General features: G+C 45.3%; 2 protein-coding genes and 1 non-coding gene across 13 annotated transcripts in view; 2 read left to right on the forward strand and 1 right to left on the reverse strand.

Annotated features, from left to right (window-relative positions):
• The first annotated feature begins 3,742 nt into the window (after positions 1 to 3,742).
• On the forward strand, positions 3,743 to 14,771 carry Tro (trophinin). 6 transcript variants are annotated; one of them, XM_074063426.1, is made up of 13 exons: positions 3,743 to 3,865; positions 5,166 to 5,254; positions 5,550 to 6,722; positions 7,343 to 7,447; positions 7,556 to 7,619; positions 7,872 to 7,951; positions 8,438 to 8,529; positions 9,237 to 9,316; positions 9,410 to 9,452; positions 9,831 to 9,893; positions 10,443 to 10,557; positions 11,345 to 14,379; positions 14,545 to 14,771. In XM_074063426.1, the coding sequence occupies exons 2-12, from the start codon at positions 5,210 to 5,212 to the stop codon at positions 14,366 to 14,368; spliced, it is 4,884 nt and encodes a 1,627-aa protein (XP_073919527.1). In that variant the 5' UTR covers positions 3,743 to 3,865; positions 5,166 to 5,209; the 3' UTR covers positions 14,369 to 14,379; positions 14,545 to 14,771. The 6 variants fall into 6 exon arrangements, with proteins under 6 accessions (XP_073919527.1, XP_073919532.1, XP_073919531.1 ...); XM_074063431.1 differs by having other exon boundaries at positions 11,345 to 11,452; XM_074063430.1 differs by having other exon boundaries at positions 3,808 to 3,865; positions 5,596 to 6,722.
• On the forward strand, positions 10,081 to 10,209 carry LOC141420186 (small nucleolar RNA SNORA11). Its single transcript, XR_012444856.1, has one exon. It is a non-coding gene; the product is annotated as a small nucleolar RNA SNORA11 (small nucleolar RNA).
• Positions 14,772 to 16,050: 1,279 nt separating the features above from the next.
• Pfkfb1 (6-phosphofructo-2-kinase/fructose-2,6-biphosphatase 1) overlaps positions 16,051 to 24,058 on the reverse strand; it is an 80,625-nt gene continuing 72,617 nt past the window's right edge. For all 6 annotated transcript variants that reach the window (XM_074063437.1, XM_074063438.1, XM_074063436.1 and 3 more), the window contains 4 exons: positions 20,354 to 20,483; positions 17,781 to 17,843; positions 16,682 to 16,746; positions 16,051 to 16,362 (listed from right to left, as the gene is read on the reverse strand). In XM_074063437.1, coding sequence (XP_073919538.1) covers positions 16,303 to 16,362; positions 16,682 to 16,746; positions 17,781 to 17,843; positions 20,354 to 20,483 — 318 coding nt within the window. In that variant the 3' untranslated portion in view covers positions 16,051 to 16,302. The remainder of the gene's footprint in view (positions 16,363 to 16,681; positions 16,747 to 17,780; positions 17,844 to 20,353; positions 20,484 to 24,058) is intronic.

Raw genomic sequence — 24,058 nt, forward strand, 5'->3', positions numbered from 1 at the left:
TTTGCGTGATCCCATAGATGTTAGTATGTTGTTTCTCCATTTTTACTTGTGTCAAGAAACATTTTAATTTCTTATCAACTCATTAGCTATTCAGGAGCATGGTATTTAATTTCTATATATTTTCAAAGTTGCTAAAATTCCTCCAGTTATAGATTGCTTTCTAGCTTGGGAACAGTTTCTGTAAAGGTGGAATACTAGGGTAGTTTACATGATGAAGGATGCATAGCTATTCTGCTGGCACAGAGTTGGCTTCCCCACTGGGCAAGACCATCCCAAGGACCTGCTTCTTGGGGAGCAGGATGCCACATGGACTTTAGCACTGGAGTCTCAGTTGTCCTGCTAGGCCTGGGATTGGGGCACTGCAGTCAGTGGGATGGGGTAGATGGAGTGCCTCTGAGGCAGCTTGCTTTCAGAGGGTAGGGAGCTGTAGTTGTCTTGTTAGGCCTGGGATTGGGGCACTGCAGTCAGTGGGATGGGGTAGATGGAGTGCCCCTGAGGCAGCTTGCTTTCAGGGGGTAGGGAGCTGTAGCAATTCATTTGAGAAATGATGCAATGATAGCAGAGTCTCAGGGATGGAGAGGCAGTGGCTATTAGCTCCCAAGGCAGGGTGTACTCTAGCAGTGACTCCAGTTTCAAAATGGTACTAGGAAATACCAGCTTGAGTCACTGTGGGGCTTTGTATGGGCTCTTTCAGTACAGTAATGCAGCTTTGTGCACACTAGGCAGCTTACTAAACTGGGCTTAGTGCCTGTGAGGATTACAGAAGTCCTAATGGGGGCCTCCTTATTTCTCTCCCACAGGGAGTTGATGCCAACTATGAAGACAGAGTGGTACAGACAGGGTGGCTTGATCCTTTATCTCAAGTTCTGTGCTTCACCATTCCCTTGCTGTACTCCAGAAGACTCCTTTGGATACTGTAATCAAAATGTAGCTGTCTGTTCATTGTTTTGGTCTTTTTTGTGTGGAAGAAATGAACATTAGGCATCTCTAGTTAGTCCTCTTGCTGACTTTGTTTTTAAAGTACTTCCTCACTTTCTGGTACAAGAAAAAAAACCTCAGGTTCATTTTCTGTTTCCCAGCCCGGTCCTGGAATCAACTACTTCTCCTGAGTCTTGGTTCCTTTTATTGGAGAAGTTATTTAGAAACCAAGATATAGGTGTTAGGTTTGCTAATTGTTATTGAGGGATCATTTCCTAGCCTTATCTGCAAACACAACTAGGTAATATATTTTTTCTGTATGCCAACTCATGTAAACATGCATATCTTTAATTGTCTTTGTATTTATCCATCTGTATATGTATTAAGCTAAACATGATTTCTTACTAAAGTTTCTGACTCCAATCCTAGAAGCACATGTTTTGTTCTAACATATTTTTCTTGCTTATCTGTAACTTCCCTTTCTGATGATAAGAAGTTAGGCTATCACTGTCCACAGTCTATTTACTTATTTTCTCATTCCCAGTATGCAAGTAGAGGAGTTTCAGAATTGTTAACCCATACCATGATGAGAAAAGAAATTTACTACCTAGATTACATCATGTTCATAGAGTTCCTTTTCCCTTTAGTTTACAGTTTCCAGTCAAATCGCACTTTTCAAAAAACACGTAGACAAGCTCTCCCTTTTCCACCCTTTACATGGTTATTTAGGTGATTTCATCCTTTTGCATGCTTCAGTTCTCTTTTCATCTATCATAAAATGAATGATTATATAATACATTTGTAATAATATAGATTCATTTGTTGTGGCCTATATTTCATCAAGGGATCTTTGTACATTCTGGTTAACTTTTTTTTGGCAATACTGGGTTTGAATTCATGGCCTCATGCTTGCTAGGCAGGAACTCAACCACTTGAGCCATTTTGTTTGCATATATTGAAGTTCACTCTTTATGATGTAGAATTGTGTTTTGACAAACATTCTTTTTATTTTTTTAATGTTTTATTTATTTTTTAAATTTTCTTTTTAATATTTTTTATTGTTGTGCTGGGGGTACATTGTAGCATTTACAAAAGTTCTTACAATATATCAAATATACCATAGTTGAATTCACCCCCTCCATTCTTCTGCTTTTTCCTCCCTCCCCCTCATCTTGCAATAATTTCAACAGATCTCATTTTTCCATTTCCATACATAATCTAAATACATACATTTAAATACAGTATTTGCACCATATTTACACTCCTACATCCTTTCCTCACATCCTCCTCCTCACTGGTATCAAGCCCCCTCCAGACAGGACCTGTTCTGCCCTCTTGTTCTCTGATTTTGACAAATATTCTTAACCTTCTTAAATTTATTAAGATTTGTTTGTGGCCCAATTTATAATCTATTCTGGAGAATGTTCCATACAATTTAGAAGAATGTGTGTTTTACAGCTGTTGAATTAAATGTTTTGTAGATGTCTGTTAGGTCCACTTGGCCTGAAGTGAAGTTCAAGTCCAATGTTTCCTTATTGATTTTCTGTCATTCTGTGTATTGTTGAAAGTCAGGTAATGACGCTCTCTACTATTATTTTATTGCAGTCCATATCTCCATCAATGTTTGCTTCATATATTCAGGTATTTTGATGTTGGGTCCATCATGTGCTTGTAATTGTTATGTCCTCTTGATAAGTTGACTATTATTATGATGTAATGATCTTCTTTGTCTCATTTTGGTTTTTGACTTAAAGTCTACTTTATCTGAGATACAGTTATCTCTACTCTTTTTTGTATGATCGAGTGAATAAAGGAATGCCACAAAATGTTTCCTGCGCTGGGGAACAGTGTACTGTGTCATAAGAGGTAGCCTAAGTATTTGCCTAGTACCTCAGTAAAGGAGGAAAGAGAGAGAGAAGGAGAGAGAGAGAGAGAGAGAGAGAGAGAGAAAGAAAGAGAAAGAGAGAGAATTTCTATGTATTTATGTAGCCCAGCCTAGCTTTAAACTCAAGATATTCCCACAGGTACGTCACCCATATTTTCCAATAAGCTGATTTTTTTTTTGGCAGTACTGGAGTTTGAACTCAGAACTCTGTGCTTGGTAGGCAGGGGCTCTAAAACTTGAGCCATGCCACCAACCCTCTTTTTCAGGTAGGGTCTTGCTTTTGCCCTCGAAAGCCTGGACTGCAATCCTCCTACCTATGCCTCCTGTGTAGCTGGCATTATTTGGTTGAGATAGGGTCTCACTAACGTTTTGTTGTGGTTGGCTTCAATCTCCATCCCTCGAGTAGCTGGGATTACAGTTGTGAGTCACTGAGCTGGGCCAAATAAATTGACTTGAAAGATTAAAAAGAAGGATCAATATATTCATTGTGGGGTAAATAAAAACATTTTGTAGACTTTCTTACATCTACTGTTTGTATTCTGAGTATATATGATGAGGGAGCACCCTATCTTTTAATGGTTAGAGCCTTTAAATATCTTAATCTGATTATATTTGAGAGTCAGAAGTGAATATGATGTAATCCTCTGTCCTCAGGGCAGCTCCTGTGGAAGAGACACCCAGACACACAGTAATTAATGTTGAGATATAGGGGGTCTGTAGGAAAGATTGGTGTGGGAGTTCTGAGGAACACATTCCCCTTAGGAGGAACAGAATACTCAAATAGGAGCAGGGATACAGGATGGGGAACAGAGAAATCAAACGTTGAACGGGAGGGAGTGATGGCTGAGTAAAGGGTAGCAATCAGAAAAGAGAAGCTACAAGGAGGAGAATGGAAAGTTGGAGGTAGGGAGGGGGAAGGGACAGACTGGCAGGAACGGAGACCCCCTCTGGAGGCGGAAAGAGGCAAGACCACTTCCGGCCAGGGAGGGAGGGGGTGGAACAGGCTCAGACCTGAGGAGAGGCTTGGAGAGAGCAGACGCCTTCTGGGCTCAAGAGGACGAGGTGAGCTGAGGCGCCCAGCTTTAGTGAAGACCCTGCGGGGGCTTCTTGGTGCCTGACTCCATACGGTCTCAAGGTTTGAAAACAAACCTTCTGGGGATTCGGGATCGAATCCGCATCAACGTGGTCATTTGTAGAGGATCCGATTCTCGTGGGAGAAAGGAGGGGGCGGAATCTTCTCTGGGCTACAGAAAGGTCTGGACTCGGTTCGGGTGGTGGAAAGGAAGGATGCAGACCTGATTGGGATTGTAGAAAGGAAGGATCGAGAAACTGTTCCTGTAGTAGCAAGAAGGGAGGAGGAACCAGCTCGGGAAAGAGATAGGAGACATCAGGACCCTGTTCAAGCTGGAGAAAGGGGGCAGGACCCGGTTTGGGCTATAGAAAGGAAGGATTGGTATCGAGAAAGGAGGAGTAGAATCCTTTTTAAGGGCGAAAGGACCAGGCTCTGAAAGAAAGGAAGGGCTAGGATCCAGTTGGTTTTGGTTTGAAAAAGGAAGGGACAGAACCTGGCAAGTTGCGAGAGCAGGGAATGCACAGAAGGTTAATACTGTTGGATTTGGGGGTGGGGTATTCATGTTGCAGAAAGGGCGGGCCCGGGCACTTGCAGACGTGGAAAGGGGTGGGGGGAGTTGTGTTGGGGAAGGGGCGGTGCAGAGAAGTACTGCAGACCGGGATGGGGGAGGTGGGGGGGGAGGGGGCTTAATAAGAGAAGGGGAGGTGCGGAGAAGTACTGCAGAGCGGCGGGAGAGGACAAGTCGAAAAGGGGCGGTGCGTGGCAGTACCGCAGAGAAGAGGTGGCGGTGTTGGGGAAGGGGCGGTGCGAAGCGGTACTGCAGAGCGGAGGGAGTGGGCCGATGTTGGGGGAAGGGTTGGACTGAGATGTGATGCAGTTAGAAGTAGGGGGTCAAGGGTGGGACCGAAATGTTTTGTTGTTTCGAAAGCATGGGGGCATATGTCGGAATGAGATGGTCAGACAGGCGCTGCGACCAAGGCGCATGCGCACTGAGGGACTTGACGAACAGGCTCTGGGCTCCTTTGGGAAAGCGGTGGGCCTGAAGGGAGCCTCTGTTCGCTGCGCATGCGCACTATCATGTTACGGTGCGGTAGGGGGCGTCCGTAGGTGCTGGGGTACAGTTGCCATGTTGGAAACAGGAGGAGCTGGAACTCAGAAACCAGATGGCTTGGGTTTCTAGGTATGAGAACCCAGGAGCTGGAAGGTTTGGGGTCAGGTTAGGTAAGCTCCCCCAACTTTCAAATTAGGCAAGACTTTTGAATCTCCCTCTCCCTCATTCTCCCCTAACAGGCCTATTTCACTAAGGCTTGCTGTTTACCTGGCCTCCCAAAAAGATGGATAGAAGAAACGACTATGGTTATAGGATACCCGCGTTCCAGGTGAGGCCTCACTGCATTCTCAATAGTTAATCTGCCCTATCCCGAGTTTACTTACTGCTCTTGAGCCCACTACCCTGCCTATATAGTTGCATAATTCCCTGCCTAACCTGTCTCAGTCCTCCTTTGCATAATGGAGAGGGAGGAGAGGAAATACTGCCTAACTATATTCCCTGCTCCCTTCCTCTTTCCCCACCCACTTCAGTCACACACTGCTCAAGAAAGGGGAGGCCTTCATGGAAAGGGGTGGGTAGAGGGAGGCCAGATGGCCCAGAGAATCATAATCCTAAGTATGTAGGGCCCTCTGCCTCCCCCTGGGAGCCTGGGGCTTCCCTTCTCTCCAGATGTAAAGACTGAGACCACAGAAGAGGACAGTGTCTTGCTGATGCATACCCTGTTGGCAGCAACCAAGGATCCACCTATTGTCAACCGGCCTAAGAAAAGCAAGACCAAGAAGACCCCTATTAAGGCTATTACCAAGGCCACACCTGCTGCCCCTCCAGTTCCATCTGCCAATGAGATTGCGACCAACAAGTCTAAAATAACCTTGCAGGCTTTAAACCTACCATTCCTTACTCAGATGAACCAGCCTTCAGCTACCACTGAGGCAGCCAATATTCAGACTTTTTCAGTTACTTCTCAGCCTAAGAAACCCAACAAAACAAAGAGAGTTAGTTCCAAGGCATCTCACGGCTCCCAGTCCCCAAATGGCAGTGAGGGTGTCATTACACAGCTCAAGGCACCCTTGCAGGCCCTGAACCTACCAGTCACCTCACAGACTATCCAGGCTCCAGTTGCCAGTGAGTCAGCCAGTTCCCTGGCCTTGATAGCCTCCACCAAGCCCAAGAAAGTTTCCAAGGCTAAGAAGGCTGCCAGTAAGGCCATTGCTTGTGCCACTGAGATCTCACTGGTTTCAACTGCCACCCACATAGCTACTAACCAAGGCCAAACTGCCAACGAGACAGCCAATAACCAGGCCACAGCAGCCTCCATCCGAACCAAGAAATCTTCCAAAACCAAGAAGACAACTGCTAAGGTCACAAATACTGATGTTGAGCATCTAGAGTCCCCAAATACCATGGAGGCAGCTAGCAGACAGACTGAGGTCTCAGCAGCTCTCCGGTCCAAAAAACCCAAGGGCAAGAAGGTTGCCAATAAGGGCTCAAATTCTGCCAATGAGATCTCTGAGGCCCCATCTGCTATTCAAATGGTCACAAACCATGCCCTTTCCGTCACCGTTCGGATCAGGAGAGGGTCCAGGGCTCGAAAGGCTGCCACCAAGGCTCGGGCAACTGAAAACCAGACCCAAATTGCTGACCAAGGGGCCCAGGGCAAGATAGCTACCTCTCAGACAAGCATAAGTGCCCTTGAGACTCAGGTTGCTGCTGCTGTCCAGGCCTTGGCAGATGACTATCTGGCTCAGTTGAGTTTGGAACCCACAACTAGGACCCGGGGCAAGAGGAACCGAAAGGTGAGATCTGTGACATCATCCTTTGTTTTACTTTTCCCTTCCTGTCCTTGTAGTTTGTTCGTTTCTTCTACTGAACCTTTTTACTTTGAGCTAGTCTCTGTGTTCAGATAGGCAATGAGAAGAATGTGATATAGTTTGTCTTCTAGTAGTTCACAGATTCATAGGGAGATAAGATATCTGTATACTTAGCTACAACTTGTACATAAATCACCTTGTATATTTGCATAGTAGTTACCACATGCCAGGCTTTGTGTTTATATATATTTACACAGGTAATGCTTTATGTCCTGAAAATAACTGACTAACTAGTGACTATAGGTCCAGTTTTGCAGATAAGTCACAGAGGAATGAAGTATACCAAGGAGTATAGATAGCAAAGTCCAGTGGTGGCCAAAGAAATAAGAGGAGCCTCAGGCCCTGCCTTTGGACTGTTCCTGTCCTAGCAGGGGAATGAAACTTCTGCCTGGAAGATAGTAAAAGAAAAGCCCAGGACTCAGGGTGACCCTGGCTTCTGTAGGATCAGCCCCATGACAGGCGAGGGTTTAGCGGGACTTTCTGGGGGAGGCAGCCATCTCTTTTCACCTGGTGACTCTGGACCTTCTTTCTTTTTGATGATGAAGTCTAAGCACACAAATGGGGAAGAGAGAAGTGGCAGTAATTACAGGCGGATCCCTTGGGGCCAGAGGCCTTCACCACCCCGAGATGTGGCCATTTTGCAAGAAAGGGTAAGAATCCATTGCTACCCAGTCTTTGTTCTTCTTCCTCTTCCTTGCCATTCTTCCAAATTTTCTGCCATTATATTGATATTGCCCCATCTGTTTCTCTTCTCCCAGGCAAATAAGTTGGTGAAATATCTGTTGGTTAAGGACCAGACAAAGATCCCCATCAAGCGCTCAGGTAGTGTCCTACCAATCATCCTTGAACTCTCCTCTCCACTTCCCTCTCCCTCCGTGGCCCAGGGAGAACCTTTACCTTTATGGCCTCTTTCTGTCATATCTCCATCTCTGCCCTCCTCACACATCACCATGGCTGGCACCTCCCAATAACCTAGTTCAGGACTCTGGCTGCACTGACCCCACAGAGCTAGCAAACACCCCAGCTTTGCGGCCTCTGCTCAGCCTGGCTTCCCCTACCTTTTCATTCCTGCAGACATGCTGAAGGATGTCATCCAAGAATATGATGAATATTTTCCAGAGATCATTGAACGAGCAAGCTACGCTCTGGAGAAGGTGAACGGCAGTCTTGGGGGATGGGCACATTGGGGAAGCCATGAATGGAACAAAGATGTACAATGGCCCTTTGGGGGGGGGGACCTGTTAATATAGCCCCATCGCTGTGCAGATGGGCACACAGTAGCCTAGGCAGGGATGTAGACCAGCCATGGGTCACACAGTAAGTCAGTGGTGAAAGCACAGCTCAGACCCAAGTACCTGCCTTAGTCCTGGCTTCTGTCAGCTGCCACACACATCTCATGTATTTCAGATATTCACCCCCGTCTTCTTAGATTTCACTAATCACAAAGATGATGTTGATGACGTTGTAAATTTGTTGCATGTTCATTAAGTGCTGGGTACTCAGCTCATGCTGTATGTGCATTATCTCACCAATTCCCCCTACCAAACCCCTAGGCATGGGGGAGCTGCAGGATTCCTGAGAAGCTTATTGATATGTATGTTGAATTTTGTGATCTCACAGACTATTCTTTTACTTGGCAGATGTTCCGAGTCAATCTGAAGGAAATTGATAAGCAAAGTAGCTTGTATATTCTTATCAGCACTCAGGAGTCCTCTGCAGGCATACTGGGAACGTAAGCTGGGAAAGTGCTGGGGCGGGAGAGGGCTTCTGCTTTCATCCACTGTACTGTCCCTTCCCTGCCCTCTCTCCCCACGTCCTCTCAGAGGGTCAGGAAAGACAGGGACTAAAAAAAAGGCCCTGCCTCAGCTCCCACACATGGTTGGAGTCCTGCAGGCAGTAGTGGTACCAGATTATGATTGACCAAAGGGTGTAGAAGCATGAGATAGGGCATTCCTGTTGTCAGGTTTGCCTTTTTTCCAGAAGCTTCCCAGGAAAGCAGGCTTATTGTTACTTGTCTCTTTGTACTGAGTGCCAGGCCTGACTTTGGTAGAGCGCTTCTCAAGGGAGGGAGGGCTTCTTGGTGTGGATGGACCATGATGCTTGAAGAGCAGGAGTGTCACTGGGCTCTGACCTCGGGGCTGAGGACTCTGGGAGAGAAAGACAGGACTCACATTGACTGGGTGCTTATGTAGTACCTGGTTGACAGGTGTTCTTCTGTCTTCTCAGCAACCTGGGTGGGGGTAGGATGTGGTTTTCCTGTTTTACTGAATGGAAGCGTCTAAGTACCTAGCCTTGGGTTACATAGAACTGGAAGTATAGACTCGGCAGACTTCTCTCATATCTGAGGAATCTGGGAGAGGCTAGCCTAGTGAGCTGGCTGGTGTGTCTTGCAGATGGCTCCTGGACATAAACCTCCTGTTCGTCCTATTATTCCCTTAGGACCAAGGACACACCAAAGCTGGGTCTCCTTATGGTGATTCTGAGTGTCATTTTTATGAATGGCAACAAGGCCAGTGAGGGTAAGTGGCTGGGCATACAGCTGAATGGGTGTCCGTGGTCTGAATTCCACATGCTCATTTTCTGTCTCTGTCTCCTCTTGCCTCCCCTTGCAGCTGTCATCTGGGAGGTGCTGCGCAAGTTGGGGCTGCACCCTGGGTATGATTGGGCTCTCTCAGCGCTTGCTGTTCGTGTTGTCCTTTGGCAAGAGAGGACGGTCCCAGGATTGCATCAGCCTGGTGGTCTGGTGGCCTGGGTGGGGGGTGCTGACCTTGGGTGGGTGGGGAAATGTTCTGAACTCTTGGCTTCTTTTCCCTCTCATGTCCTTTGTCTGTTCTAAGACAGACCTTCAGGGATCCCTGACAAAGAGCTATCTGGCCTCTGCTGTTTGCTTCTTGTGGCTATGTGCTCACTACTTTCTTCGCTTCGTTGAGACTGCCCCATGTGCTAGAGAGGTCTCTTCCATGTTGGGAAATGCCTTTGCTATCATCTGGGCAGTTCTGGTCAGTGTTGATGGGTTATTTTTCCTATTGCCAGGGTGAGGCATTCGCTTTTTGGGGAAGTGAGGAAGCTTATCACAGACGAGTTTGTGAAACAGAAGTAAGTGTTGTTTTTATTCTTTGGCCCTGAAACATTCGGGGTCTGGTTCAGAAAGTGTGTAGTCAGTGGCTTTCTTAAACTGTCTCTAGAGGCATAGACATTCTTGTCCTTGACCTGAGTCCTGTCTAAAGTTTCCATGAATGGACTTGTCTAGGACTGGCCATACCAAACACAAGGCCTGTGCATTGGGGTGTGCTCAGAGCAGGGGGCCCGAAGAATGGCTCCTCTGTTTACAACACACCCAAAAGGAATCTGGGGTTACTCCTCACAGTGGGCAGGATACATTGGCCTTCCTGTGACATCATGCCCTATATATGTACCCCAAGTAACTTTTGCACAGGGCTGATGGGAAATGAATCAGTATTGGAGACCATGAACTATGTGTGATGAGTCTGAGACTGGAGGGTCTTGGAAATCTTTCTCCAGATGCTGTTTAATTGGTTATTATTAGTATTTTTTTATTTAGAGGAGGTTGCCCTCTGGGGCCTGGTGGTTAAATAGGTTTGCTCATTTAGAAGTAAGAAGTAAGTTTTGTTTCCTCTTTTCAAGGTATCTGGAATACAAGAGGGTCCCTAACAGCAGACCACCTGAATATGAGTTCTTCTGGGGTCTGCGCTCTTATCATGAGACTAGCAAGATGAAAGTCCTCAAGTTTGCATGCAAGGTAATATACGACTAAGCTTTGCATTATAAGGGAATTGGGATGGCCCTGGCTGTGCGCAGTGATAGAAAGGTACAAGGCAACCTGAAGTTCACGTATAAATACATAAAGCTTCATTAATGTCCCAGAATGCTGCGAGATACATATTTTATATTGGCCCATTCATTTTCATTAATCAGTTCAGGCTACCATTGCAAAATACCATAAACTGAATGGCTTAAAAAACAGAAATCAATTTTTCTCACAGTTCTGGAGGCTGAGAATCCCAGATCAATGTCCAGCACAGTCAGTTTCTGGTGAGGGCTCTCTTCCTGGTTTACAGACAGTTGCCTTTTTGCTGTGCCCTTTCATGGAAGAGAGTGTGCCTGAGCTCTGTGGTATCTTTTAAGGACACTAATCCTTTTGTATTGGGGCCCCACCCTCCTACCCTTATGACCTTATTTAACTGGAATTCCATAAAAGGCTTTATCTCCAAATATGGTTACATTGGGGATTGAATTTGCAATGTGGATTTTGGGGTGGGAGTGGGGAAGATACAGACTGTCAGTTCATACCATGCTTACTCTTAACATTTTACATATTACAAATAAAGACATTTGGGTCTAGTGAGATTAAGTAACTTGTCCAAAGTCACATCACATCTAAGTTATCACAGCTGAAAATAGAAGCCCCGATAAGTCAGAATTTTAAAAAAATGACTATTACTAGTTTTATACAAATCCTGTAACAGGTGCTTTATACATAATTACAAAGGTTGTTTTCATTGTATTGATTGTCATTTCCACTTCAGGTTCAGAAGAAAGACCCCAAGGATTGGGCTGCTCAGTACCGGGAGGCAGTGGAGATGGAAGTCCAAGCTGCAGCTGTGGCTGTGGCTGAGGCTGAGGCCAGGGCTGAGGCAAGAGCCCAGATGGGGATTGGAGAGGAAGCTGTGGCTGGGCCCTGGAATTGGGATGACATGGATATTGACTGCCTAACAAGGGAAGAGTTAGGTGATGATGCTCAGGCCTGGAGCAGATTTTCATTTGAAATTGAGGCCAGAGCCCAAGAAAATGCAGATGCCAACACCAATGTTGACTTCAGTCAAGGAGCTAGCACTAGGGGTAGCTTTGGTGATACTACTACTATTAGCTTCAGTGGTGCCTCCAGCCCAAGTGGGGGATTTGGTGGTGGAGCTGGCATTACCTTCGGTGGTGCGTCCAGCACCAGTGCCAGCTTCAGCAGTGCAGCCAGCATAAGCTTTGGTGGTGCACCCAATACCAGTGCCAGCTTCAGCAGCGCAGCCAGTATTAGCTTCGGTGGTGCACCCAGCACTAGCAGTAGTTTCAGTGGTGGAGCCAGCATTACCTTTGGTGGCACACCCAGTACTAGTGCCAGCTTCTGTAGCACAGCCAGCATTAGCTTTGGTGGAGCACCCAGCACTGTCACTAGTTTCAGTGGTGGAACCAGCATTAGCTTTGGTGGTACACCTAGCACTAACACTAGTTTCAGCAGCACAGCCAGCATTAGCTTTGGTGGTGCACCCAGCACTAGTACTAGCTTCAGTGGTGGGGCCAGCATTAGCTTTGGTGGAGCACCCAGCACTAGCAGTAGTTTCAGCAGTGCAACCAGCATTAGCTTTGGTGGTGCACCCAGCACCAGCAGTAGTTTCAGTGGCGGCACCAGTATTAGTTTTGGTGGTGCACCTTGTACCAGTGCCAGTTTCAGTGATGGAGCTAACTATGGCTTTGGAGGCACACTCAGCAGCACCACAGCTGGCTTTAGTGGTGTACTTAGCACTAGCCCCAGCTTTGGCAGTGCACCTACCACTAGCACTGTCTTCAGTGGCGCACTCAGCACCACCACTGGCTTTGGAGGCACACTTAGCACCAGTGTCTGCTTTGGCGGTTCTCCCAGCTCTGGTGCTAGCTTTGGTGGCACACTCAGTACCAGTATCTGCTTTGGTGGCTCTCCTAGCAGCAGCACTGGTTTTGGTGGTACACTCAGCACCAGTGTCTCCTTTGGTGCCTCTTCTAGCACCAATTCTGACTTTGGCGGTACACTCAGCACCAGTGTCTGCTTTGGTGGCTCTCCTAGCCCCAGTGCCAGCTTTGGTGGTGCACTCAGTAGCAGTGCTGGCTTTGGTGGTACCATCAGCACTAGTGCCGGCTTTGGTGGTGCTGTCAGCACCAGTACTGGGTTTGGTGGTGCACTGAACAGCAGTACTGGCTTTGGTGGCGCCATTAGCACAAGTTCCAGCTTTGGTAGTACACTTAATAGTGGTACCAGCTTTGGTGGTGCTGTTAGCACCAATACTGGCTTTGGTGGAGCACTTAACAGTAGCACTGGCTTTGGTGGTGCCATCAGCACCAGTACCGGCTTTGGCGGACCACTCAACACTAGTGCTGGCTTTGGTGGAACACTCCATGCCAGTGCTGGCTTTGGTGGTGCTGTCAGCACCAGTGCTAATTTTGGTGGTGTACCCAGCACCAACCCTGACTTTGGTGGTGCATTTAGTACCAGTGCTGGCTTCAGTGGGGCACTTAGTACCACTACTGAATTTGGTGGTACTCCTAGCAACAGTATTAGCTTTGGTAGTGTTCCTAGCACCAGTGTCAGCTTTGGTGGTGCTCATAGCACTAGTCTCTGTTTTGGTGGATCACCCAGCTCTAGCCTCTGTTTTGGCAGTGCATCAAACACCAACCTGTGCTTTGGTAGCTCTCCCAGCACCAGTGCCTGCTTTAGTGGTGCTACCAGTGCCAGTTTTAGTGATGGACCCAGCACCAGTGCTGGTTTCAGCTTTGGCAATGGGTTAAGCACCAGTACTGGATTTGGAGGAGGAGTGAGTACCAGTGCTGGGTTTGGCAGTGGCCTAGGCACCAGTACTGGCTTCAGTGGCAGCCTAGGCACCAGTGCTGGCTTCGATGGTGGCCTAGGCACCAGTGCTGGCTTCGGTGGCGGACTAAGCACCAGCTCTGACTTTGGTGGTGCACTGGGCACCAGCGCTGACTTTGGTGGCGGACTGGGCACCAGTGCTGACTTTGGTGGTGGACTGAGCACCAGTGGTGGCTTTGGTGGCGGACTGGGCACCAGCGCTGGCTTCGGTGGTGGCCTAAGCACCAGCTCTGATTTAGGTGGTGGACTGGGCACCAGCACTGGCTTTGGAGGAGGACTGGGCACCAGTGCTGGCTTCGGTGGAGGACTGGGCACCAGTGCTGGCTTTGGTGGTGGACTGGTCACCAGTGATGGCTTTGGTGGTGGACTGGGTCTGGGTACCAATGCTGGTTTTGCCAGCACACTTGGCACTGGTGCAGGCTTTAGTGGTAGCCTCAGCACCAGTGATGGCTTTGGTGGTGGGCCTAATGCCAGCTTCGACAGAGGACTGAGTACCATCATTGGCTTTGGCAGTGGTTCCAACACCAGCACTGGCTTTACTGGTGAACCCAGCACTGGCACCGGCTTCAGTAGTGGACCCAATTCTGTTGTTGGCTTTAGTGGTGGACCAAGCACTGGTGCTGGCTTCTGCAGTGGACCAAGCACTGGTGGCTTTGGTGGTGGACCAGGCACTGGAGCTGGCTTCAGCGGACCAGGCACTGGAGCTGGCTTCGGTGGTGGACTGAGCAGTAGTACTGGCTTCGGCAGTGGACTGAGCACCAGTACTGGCTTCGGCAGTGGACTGAGCACCAGTACTGGCTTCGGCGGTGGACCGAGCAGCAGTGCTGGCTTCAGTGGTGGACCGACCACCGGTGCTGGATTCGGCAGTGGACCAAGCACTGGTACTGGCTTTGGTGGCGGAACCTCTAGCCTTGGTGCCTGTGGCTTCTCCTACGGCTAGTGTGGTTTCAGGTATTACAGTATTCTCATAGCCAGGGCCTATAGGCATGGGTACAGTAGTTGGGAGATGTTAGAGAAGCCCTGAGACGGGAGAGTTGAGTGGGAAGATGAAGACAAGGAAATACGAGAAAAGAGTGTATTTGGTGCTAAAATAGTGTTCCTGTTTTTTTTTTTCAGGTTTATTCCCCTTGTTTACAGATACCGCTAATGAATTGCAGCTGTTCTTTCCATGGAGCTATGGTACAGCCTTGGAATCTTTGTCCACACAGCAGTCTAAGCAGCTAGTACCAGTCAGCAGAGGGTGACACACTATGAAAAATCTGTTTGCTGTTCCTGCTTTATTGTTTGCTTCCTGTGTGCTGTCGTATTTTGGTATCAGAGTTACATTAAATTTGCAAAATGAACTGGAGTCTTTTTCTTTAAATATGCACTGGTTGGGTTCATATGAGAGCTAGAGATCAGCAAAGCTTTTTGGGGAATGTGGAATTCCAGCTTCAGGCTAAAAGACAGGTATTTCTCCAGTGGCAGAGAGGCCTGGGAAAGCATGGCAGGTCAGGGGATAATAGTTTTGAGAAAAGATACAGAGGGGGCAAACCTGGATAAAGCATTCTGCATAGGAAGTATGGATTCTTTTTGAGTTATGTAAGAGGAGGGATCAAAGGGTATGTACCTAGGGGACAGGGGAGCAAGGAAGGGTTTTCTTGGGTTAGGAAAGAGACGGGCATGTTGCATAGACTGTGGGGCCAAAGCTAATAGCGAGGGCTGGGAGGTACAGAAGTGTCAGGAATTTACTGAAGTAACCTCAGAAGGCGGGAAGGGTACAAGGCCAAAAAATAAGAGAATGATCTGGACTTTGAATGGGATTTAGGGATAGCCATGGAAGCTCATAAATATAGATGTGCTTTAAGCAATGATCAACTCTAGTAGATCTCAGCAAAAAAGGAGGTATGAGTTATTCAAGGTTTGGCTCTTGCTGGGTGATTGTGATGAAAGGACAAGGGAACAAAGGCAGCAAGTTTATTAGTCTGTCTTTTTTACCACTGGGTCACTGGTATATGGGTCATAGTTGGTATATAGACAGTGGCTGAAGAGGTGGACCATGGGATTCAACCTGGTTAGGGATGGAGGAATACTGAGGAGAGACAGGACTAACAGACTAGTCAAAGGAATACACCGCTCACATACAAAAGCAAATACTGTTCATTCAAGAAATACACACGCATGCCAACACGGGGCATGCTGCCAGGGACCCTATAGAGGATGCTGAGTTGTAGAGACTTGAATGTGAGTGGAAGGCTTGCATCAAGAGATGATGCCAACAAGATCTGTGGAGTGAAAAGGAGACCATGATCACTGAAGTTGAGGGGGGCGGTCAGGGTACTGGAAGGCCAGGGTGTTGGCTGGATCTTTCATATGGACAGCAAAATCACTCAGGATGGCAGAAAGAGTTGGAGAAGAGATGGGGTACTTGGTCCCAGTACCAGATTCTTCTCTGAGTATAAGAATGAAAGTGTTCTCCCATTCACCTTGGCCACCAGGGACCAAAGCCCCCAGGCACTTACAGGAACCTATCTTTTCCCCCATCTTTGGAGGTGCATCTCCAGGAATTCCTCACCTATTCCACATCCATAACACCAGAGTTGGATCACAATCTTTAGAACAATGGGAGAAGTCCTTCTGTCCTCAAGTAAGCAAGGTCTTTATTGATCACAGAATAGGAGTTAAGAAAGCTTCATTGAGAGCTAGGTAGCTCCTTAGTTGTGGCTAGGAATTGAGACCTGTTTTGGAGCTGCTGGAGTACATGGAGGAGTACATACTGCAGCTAGGCTCTCCCAGTGAGGAAAAGGCCAGAGTTCTCAGGGAAAAAGCAAGGATAGCAGTTCCTGCAGATGGAAGGCAGTGAAGACGGAGGCAGTTTGATCCCTTGAAAATGGCTCAGTAATGGGCAGGGACTGTGTCCAGGGCTTCCTCAGGTTCCCGGGTGATGTCCACATTCTGAGAAGACACAGCCCAGGATTAATATGAAGGAGACAGCAGTGCAAGGCCCCCAATTCCTCCCCTGCCTCTTGTCCTCACCACCCGGTGTCCCTCTTTCAGCCAGGCCTGGGTTCTGACCCTCTTCAGGCAGGCCTGGAGGAATCTCTGGAGCCTAAAATTTTGGTAGGGACTGGCCCAGTCCTGTATCTCCGTGGTGCCCCAGGTCTGGGCTGTAAAACACTCGGGATTTTGGGGCTGGAGTGGCCTTTCTGTGGGGGAGGCTGCTTTCACCATGTGTTGTGTCCCAGCTAGCTCAGATATAGAGCCCACCACCTACCTCAGGCTTCTCCCTGTGTGTGTTCACGGCCTCCACATTCAGGTAGATGGACTCCACCTTGCAGCCTCGGAAAATAACAATCCATGTGTCCTTAAGTCCCCGAGGTACACACAGGTCTTCCTTGAGGTATCATTCTCCACCCCCTATCACTGCCCACACCCAGCTCCATACTCTTATCTACCTGCAGGGAAGGGAATTAAGATGATCTGTGGGATATGTGAGGAAGATGCCAGACCTAAGAGGCAGACAACAGGGCATCTTCCCGCTCTGCCCCGAACTCTCTGTGAGTTCTCTGAGCTTCAGTTGCTCATTTGTACACAGGGAAGGAGATGATATCTGTGGCCTCACCAAATTCTTACAATCTATGAGACAGCTATCTAATATATGTAAGATTGATGGAGCTCCATGGATCCTCCAAGCCATGCTAGATGCAGAAGACATGGAAGAATCCTGGGCCACTGCCCTGGGCACTCAGGCCCAAGCAAAGTTTGTTTATAGCAACACCAGACAGGTGGAGGTCAGTAGGTAGTTCTGGGAACCTGAAGAAAGAGAGTGCATTCTTGGGGCCTGAGGCTAGCAGAGGAGGCCCAATGCCTCTGGAGGCCTCCTTAGTTCTGTCCGTGTAGACTGCACACTACTATAGGTTCAGTAGGCCATTCTTTCCTATTCATAGTCCAGACTAGATTTGATTATGTCCATTCCCTGCTTATGAACCTTTCGTAGATAACTAATGCCTAATAGAGGCTAAACTACCCAGACTAGACTAGTCTGCCTAGACTGGTACTTAAGCTCTTTAATATGCTCCAACTTACAATTTTCCTCTGGTCTCCTTTAGGAGTCACTCCCCCTCCCCCTTATATAGCTCAGAGTTCTGTGCTGAGTGCTCCAGTACAGACTGAAAGTTAGAGCCAAGCACCTGATCTGGAGACCATTCCAGTTCTTCCCTGTTGTCTTACTACCAACAGTTCCACCTCCACCAGGACATCCTACTACTTACTCAGAAAAGCTCCCCCAAGACTCTGCTAGGCAAATGGCAAGTGCAAGGGGGATGCTCATCATCTCTATGTGCCTTTTCTTAGATGACAGTGGGGGCACTCACCATATGCCACAGGTGTGAGTTTGAGCACTGTGTGTAGAGGGCACTTGAGATAGGGCAGTTCATCTGGAAAGGAGGAGAAAACAGCCTCAGAGACGTGGGCACACCACCATTTCCCTGGTCTCCAGGCTTGCTGGGTGTACCCTCTTCAATCTCCATTTCCCCAAGTGGGCCCATGTCCCTTACTCTGCAAGGGGCACAGTTGAGAGTGGGCTGGGCAGGAAGAAAAGGAGTCGCCAGACTGGCTAGGTGCGGGAAGGAAGTAAGGCCTTGGGAAAAGTGGGCTGACTTTTTGACCCATGGGAGGTCAAGCAGACCATACAGAGAGGACCACCTCCTCATTCTTACGGCAGGCGCATAATTTCTGTTTGCAAGTGTTTTCTGAGACCCTTTTAATGTGGTAATTCCATGGCAGAGGTATACATGGCACAAGACCACTCCCACAACCTTCTCCCCAGCCCAGGCCTGCTTTCTGTGACTCCCTCTTGTTCATGGAAAGCACTGGTTGAGGCACTGGTTTCCAGTTACTGTTATGCGGAAAGTTACTCTGAATATTCACACACAATTTCCTGTCTGAGCCTGTGTTTCCATTTATTAGGTGGCCCTGAGAGGAGGGCCATTCCATAGATAAGGTAATTGGGGTTTTTAAAAGGAAAGGCACTGGTCTGAAGTCACATAAGCCAGGAAGTGGCAGTGTTCAGGGACTCACCCAGGACCCTCGGAGGATAAGATGCCTGGTCTGCCCCTGCAGTCTGCAACTGCTGCATGGAGGAGCTTACAGTGTCCTGGGGGTGATAACACCCACCTTCTGGACGCTTTCTCCTCATACCCACCTTTCTACTCCCCAGACTGCAATATGGATTCCTACCTTCCTTTATTTAGCCAGGACACCACCTGTCATGGATTCTTGTCCCTTAGGCTCATTCTAGGCTTTCCAGTGCTGTCACCACCTTCCTATCCCTCTGAGACATTGGGATGGGCATTTTCCTGAACATACATCCTATTCTTTCGCATTGTCATCATCACCATCAGGCTCTAGGCTAAAGGTTTTTTTTGGGCTTGATCTCATTGCACCTCATTGATGCTCTGGGGTTTGTCCACCCTCAGTGTCCACATGAAGAAACAGACTCATAGAAGTAACTTGCCTAAGGTCTTTCACCCAGCCCTGCCACTGCCTCAACTAGAAGCCTTGGTTAAGTCTCTTCACTCTCTGGCCCTCAGTGTCCCCATCTTTCAGGACAGGATTAGACTAGATATTCTTTGAAGGTACTCCAGTCCTGTGGTTCTGTGAGTCTGCATTTTCAGTCATCTCTTTGGGCCTCATTCTATCACTTTACTGAGAAATGGGAGAAAGACCATCTGTCCAAACCTGCCCTACCTGGTTCCCTGGGCAGTTGTGAGCAGCTGGCATGGTCAGTCCTACCATGAAAGTAGGTAGGGCATGGAGAAAGAGGGAGGTACCTATGCCCTCTGTACTCCATGTACATTTGAGAGGGGAGGGCTTCTGGTATGAACCTTGAATCAACTCCTATCCCTGACACTCTGAGCCCTATGATCTTGGGCAAGTCACTTCACCTCTGTGAGCCTTGATTTCCTCATCTGGGTAATGGGAATTACAGTGCCTACCCAAGGGTTTCAAAAATTGCCTTGAACAGTAGAGATGTGAACATAGTAGAATTCTAGTAGTACAAGAACCCTTGCCATGCATTCCATCACCTATATCCAGTGAGGAAATTGAAGACCAGGTAGAGAAAAAGACTCACCCAAGGTCAAATTCTCAAGTTCCCTGGGTTTCAATTCTGTATAATTCCATATTTTGATTGTTCTTTATTTTGAAATTAGCATAATAGAAAAGAACCAAGAGTTCAGGACATTGTAGGCATTAAATATCATTTTATACTGCCTTCAAACACTCTCAAAATATTCTAGAAATACCAACATTTTAGCACCCACATTAGAAATGGACTCATGTGTGAAGGTGTTACAACAGTCTCTTGCCATGATTTGCAGCTCAGAATATGGAATCAGTATATGGATTCTCTGTAAATACGATATCTAGATTTTTAAAGATAAATTGTTGTTTGAAAAAATAAAATGAAAACATCACTATCTTGGGTAAATTATCCCTATAGCAAAGATATAAACCTGTAATTATGATTATAAGGCCATAAAAGGTCTCACCATCACCCAAGAAGAGCGTGCTTCAGAGAAATATTGACTTGGCATTTTAGGCTAAGGCACGCTGTTAATGCTGGCTTGAAAACATTAGCTCAGAGTAATACTAATACTAATAACGATTTCATAGCCAACACAACATATCATGAACTGTACTAAGCTCTTTACATATGTTGTTTATCTAAACTTCACCATTAACTCTATTCCTATTTTATAGATGAGGAAACTTGAGGCTCACAGGGGTTATAGTACTTTGTCAAAGGTAGTACAGAATCTGAACCTAGGCATCCTTGTTTTAGATATTGTGCTTTTGACTACTAAGATATAAACCTTTGATTGCTGGTGTCAGCATGTCAAAAATCACATCCAATTTCCCAAGACAGGAACAAAGAGGGTGTTACCTGAACTTTTATCCAGGAAGTAGGCAAGGAGGCACCGCATGACAGCCTGGTGGCAGATCACCAGTACATTCTCCTGTCGTTCTAGCTCCATTATAACTGGCTCCAGACGCTGAACCAGATCCTCATAAGACTAAAGGTAAGAGAAATCCTCGAGTAAGAAAGGAATGAGGCATATTTACCCAGAGAGCAAGAATTGTAGCCCAGAAATCAGGAAAACTTAGTTATGGGGCCACTTGAATTGTTGATCTAGCAGTATGAATGTAGGCAACTCACTTCTTTCTTAGGGTCTTAGTTTTTCATCTGTTAAACGAGGTGATCAATAGAGTGGGCTATACAATGACAAAATTTCCCAGTACAAGATGTCTACTTAACTGCACTACTGACATTTCTGAAGAATAAGAGAAATTGTGACTTGGAAAAACAAGAGATAAGTGGGTGCAGAAGCTATGGCTGTCCCAAGAGCACTTGGCAATCATAGTAACCAAGAGGCTTGAATTTTAAAAACCTTATAAAGGTAGGAAAAGACAAAATCTTAGGTGTGTACACAGTGGGGAGTTAGGACTGAAACTCTAACATAAATCTGAGACTGTAAAATGGCAAGTCTGTACACCCTCAGTAAAAGTATAAACTAGAAAAAGTCTATCCACAGGAAAAAAGGAAACAAGAAAAAAATGTATTCATCTTTCCATGGTTCTTGGTAGAAAAACTTAGGAAGAGCCTCTTGTAAGAATTTATAACCACAAATTAGGTGGGTTTGTGATTCAAAAGTACATGATCCATATTACTAAAATATTTTGCTGAGGGTTTAAAAACAGTGGCCTCAAGTTGTTAGCTCCCAGGAGTAACCAGAAAAAGCAAATGGAAATTCACTCTGGATTTTCTCATATCAGGCTGGATGGGATTCCCACAGATAAATTCTTATCAAAATGTAGTTCACAAACAGACATGGAAATAAGCTATTATGGATGAGAATAAACAGAAATAACAGGAGGCTATCCTAAAAATGTAAGATAATGGATGCGCAATAATAAATGCATGAAATTTTTAAAGAAACAAAATGTGCAATGAAAAGGTAGAAAAGAAAAAGATACTATCAAAAATATATGATGCAGATTTCCAAAAGAACTAAGTAAAATTGCAGAAATGAAAAATATATCATTAAAATTGAAAAGTAAATGGAGAGAGTGAACAGTTATTAGATGTGACTTTAAAGATAAAGATGAAGAAATTACTCAAATGCAGCAGAGATACAAAGGGATAGAAAAGGAGGAAAGTTAAGGAACATGGAGGATAAAGGCAGGACTAACACACTAATAGTATTTTCTGAGATAACAGAATGTGAGAGAAGAATGTTTAAAGATATAATGCCTGAGAGTTTTCCAGAATTGATAAAAATCTTAATCCTCTTATACAGGAAATAAAACTAATCCAAACAATATAAATAAAATGAAATTAATATATAGGCATATAAGGGAAAAACTTAAAGGCAATAAAAACCCAAAGACTTTCAAAGTAGACAGAAAAGAAACAATAATTAAATTGAACAAGTTTCTTAGCCAGAGTAGAAGCCATTAAGAAAATGGAGATAATACTGTCAAAGTGCTGAGAAAACAACAGTCAAGGGAAAGTTTTATACCAAAAGTATCATCTAGGATTAAGGATTCCTCCCAAGATAGCTTTAGGCAAAAAGCAGGGTGAGCTTACTATCAACAGATTCTTAGTAAAGAAACTTCCAAAAGAAGACAGAAAATGAACCCAGAAGGCAAACTTCAGATGCAAGGAGCAAGAATGATCAAAGGATTGATAAATATTTGGTTAAATCTGAATAAACATTGATTGTATAAAGTAATAAATAACAATAATAACAGTAATAATTCATTTTTGGGTTAAAAACAAGACTGAATGAAAGTATAAAACAACATGTAAATTGAGGTAAGCCAAGCTTAGAAAGATAAATATCACATGTTTTCATTCATATATGGAATCTAGAGCTAAGAAAACGATAATGTGATATGAATGCACAAGGGGGACTTTTTGGAAAGGGAATCAGTGGGAAGGGTGAGGGGAAAAGGAGAGAGTAATGAAAGGGGGAAAGGAGGAAGGAGAGTTATGAAAGAATAATATACATGGAGTAAATTTGATCAAAAGTACATTATAAGCATATATGTAAATATCACAATGAAATCCCTTTGTAAAATTAATGTATACTAATAAAAATTTTAAAAGCATATAAATTGGTACAGAGAGTGGCCAAAGTTTAGCAGTTCTTGTACTTAGGGGGATGGTGGAGATATTGATTTTAGATTTGGTTAATCATGTATATTAAAATGTTAAGTGTTAAGATGGCAGATTAGAGATATCCTGTAAATTCCTGTGTCTCCACAGCTCTGAGTTTCATAGCTCAGGGAGAGGAAGATGACAAGGAAATGCAAAGGAGGACAACAGAAAACAGTACACAGTTAGAAACCAGATGAAATCCATGTATATTGAACTTAAGATTTACAAAAGAAACAATGAACCTTAATACAGAGCGCTAAGCAAAACTGAGGAAACAGGGAAACCCTGTCCGGCAGGGCTAAGCCAATATACTGACTTCCGCTGATCTAACTTGTTTAGAGTTCAGAGAGGGAAAGAACAGTTGTTCCCCCATAAAGAAAATTGAGAAGATAAGGGTGAAGGTGGGGAGATTCCCCCTCTTTTCCTCAGTGAGGAAGAAATATTAGATAGTGCTTTTTATGATATTTTGGGTTGATATTGTTGGTGGTGGTTTATTGTAGTTATTTTTCTATTCTTTTCATTTTAACTGTTTTGTCCTTTGTTGTACTTATTTTATCATGTTCTCTCACACCATTATTCTAGTATTTCATATACCTCCAACCCACATACTTTTCCACTCTTTTTGACTTTGCTCTTCTCTCTTTTTTTCAAATCTCCAGCACTCTTTTTTTAGTACTTAATTATTAATACCTCTAAATCTAATAATTTTTAAACTCCTAATGTATCTTAGTTTCTTTTTTAAACTTATTAGGGATGTAGTTGATGTTTCCAATTGTTTCATACTACATTTAAATATCTGATGTGTTTGTGAATTGTTTCTGTTACTGCTGCCTGCTTTCTCTCCATCAGGAAGACCCTTCAAAAAAAAAAGAGACATCCATCCTACAACATGTACAAATCACAACACAGAAACACAAAAATGATGAAAAACCAAGCCAATATGATTCCTGAAAAAAGCTCATAATTCTTCAGTAACTAAATCGAGAGATACTGAAATGGCTGAAATGCTAGACAAAAAAATTCAAAAGTCTACCTTTAAAAATGATCATTGATCTCAAGGAAGACTCAAACAAATAGCTAAATGAAGTGATGAAATCAATTCCAGACTTGAATGAGAAAGTCAGCAAAACTGATGAGAAATTCAGCAAGGATATGAGATTCTCAGAACAAACAGACAAACAGAAATGTTGGAAAAGAAAAACTCAATAAACCAAATAAAAAATATAATGGAAAGCATCTTCAATAGACTAGATAAACCAAAAGAAAGAATACCAGAGACTGAAGACAGGGAAATAGTATATTCAGAAAGCAATAAAGAAAAAAATAAACAAACATAAACACAACTTTCACGAACTCTCAGACACGATCAAGAGAACAAACCTAAGGGGTGGGGGAAGAGTTGAGATACAAACTAAAGGTATAAAAAAA

Source organism: Castor canadensis, chromosome X (assembly GCF_047511655.1).
Source record: "Castor canadensis chromosome X, mCasCan1.hap1v2, whole genome shotgun sequence".
NCBI classification, from domain to species: Eukaryota; Metazoa; Chordata; class Mammalia; order Rodentia; family Castoridae; genus Castor; species Castor canadensis.

Bases quoted from the DNA above. Each gene is read 5' to 3' on its own strand.
- Tro (XM_074063426.1), top strand. From the start codon at position 5,210: ATGGATAGAAGAAACGACTATGGTTATAGGATACCCGCGTTCCAG. The intron at 9,317-9,409 runs GTAAGTGGCTGG...CTCCCCTTGCAG, and splicing joins TGGCAACAAGGCCAGTGAGG to CTGTCATCTGGGAGGTGCTG. The intron at 9,453-9,830 runs GTATGATTGGGC...TCCTATTGCCAG, and splicing joins AAGTTGGGGCTGCACCCTGG to GGTGAGGCATTCGCTTTTTG.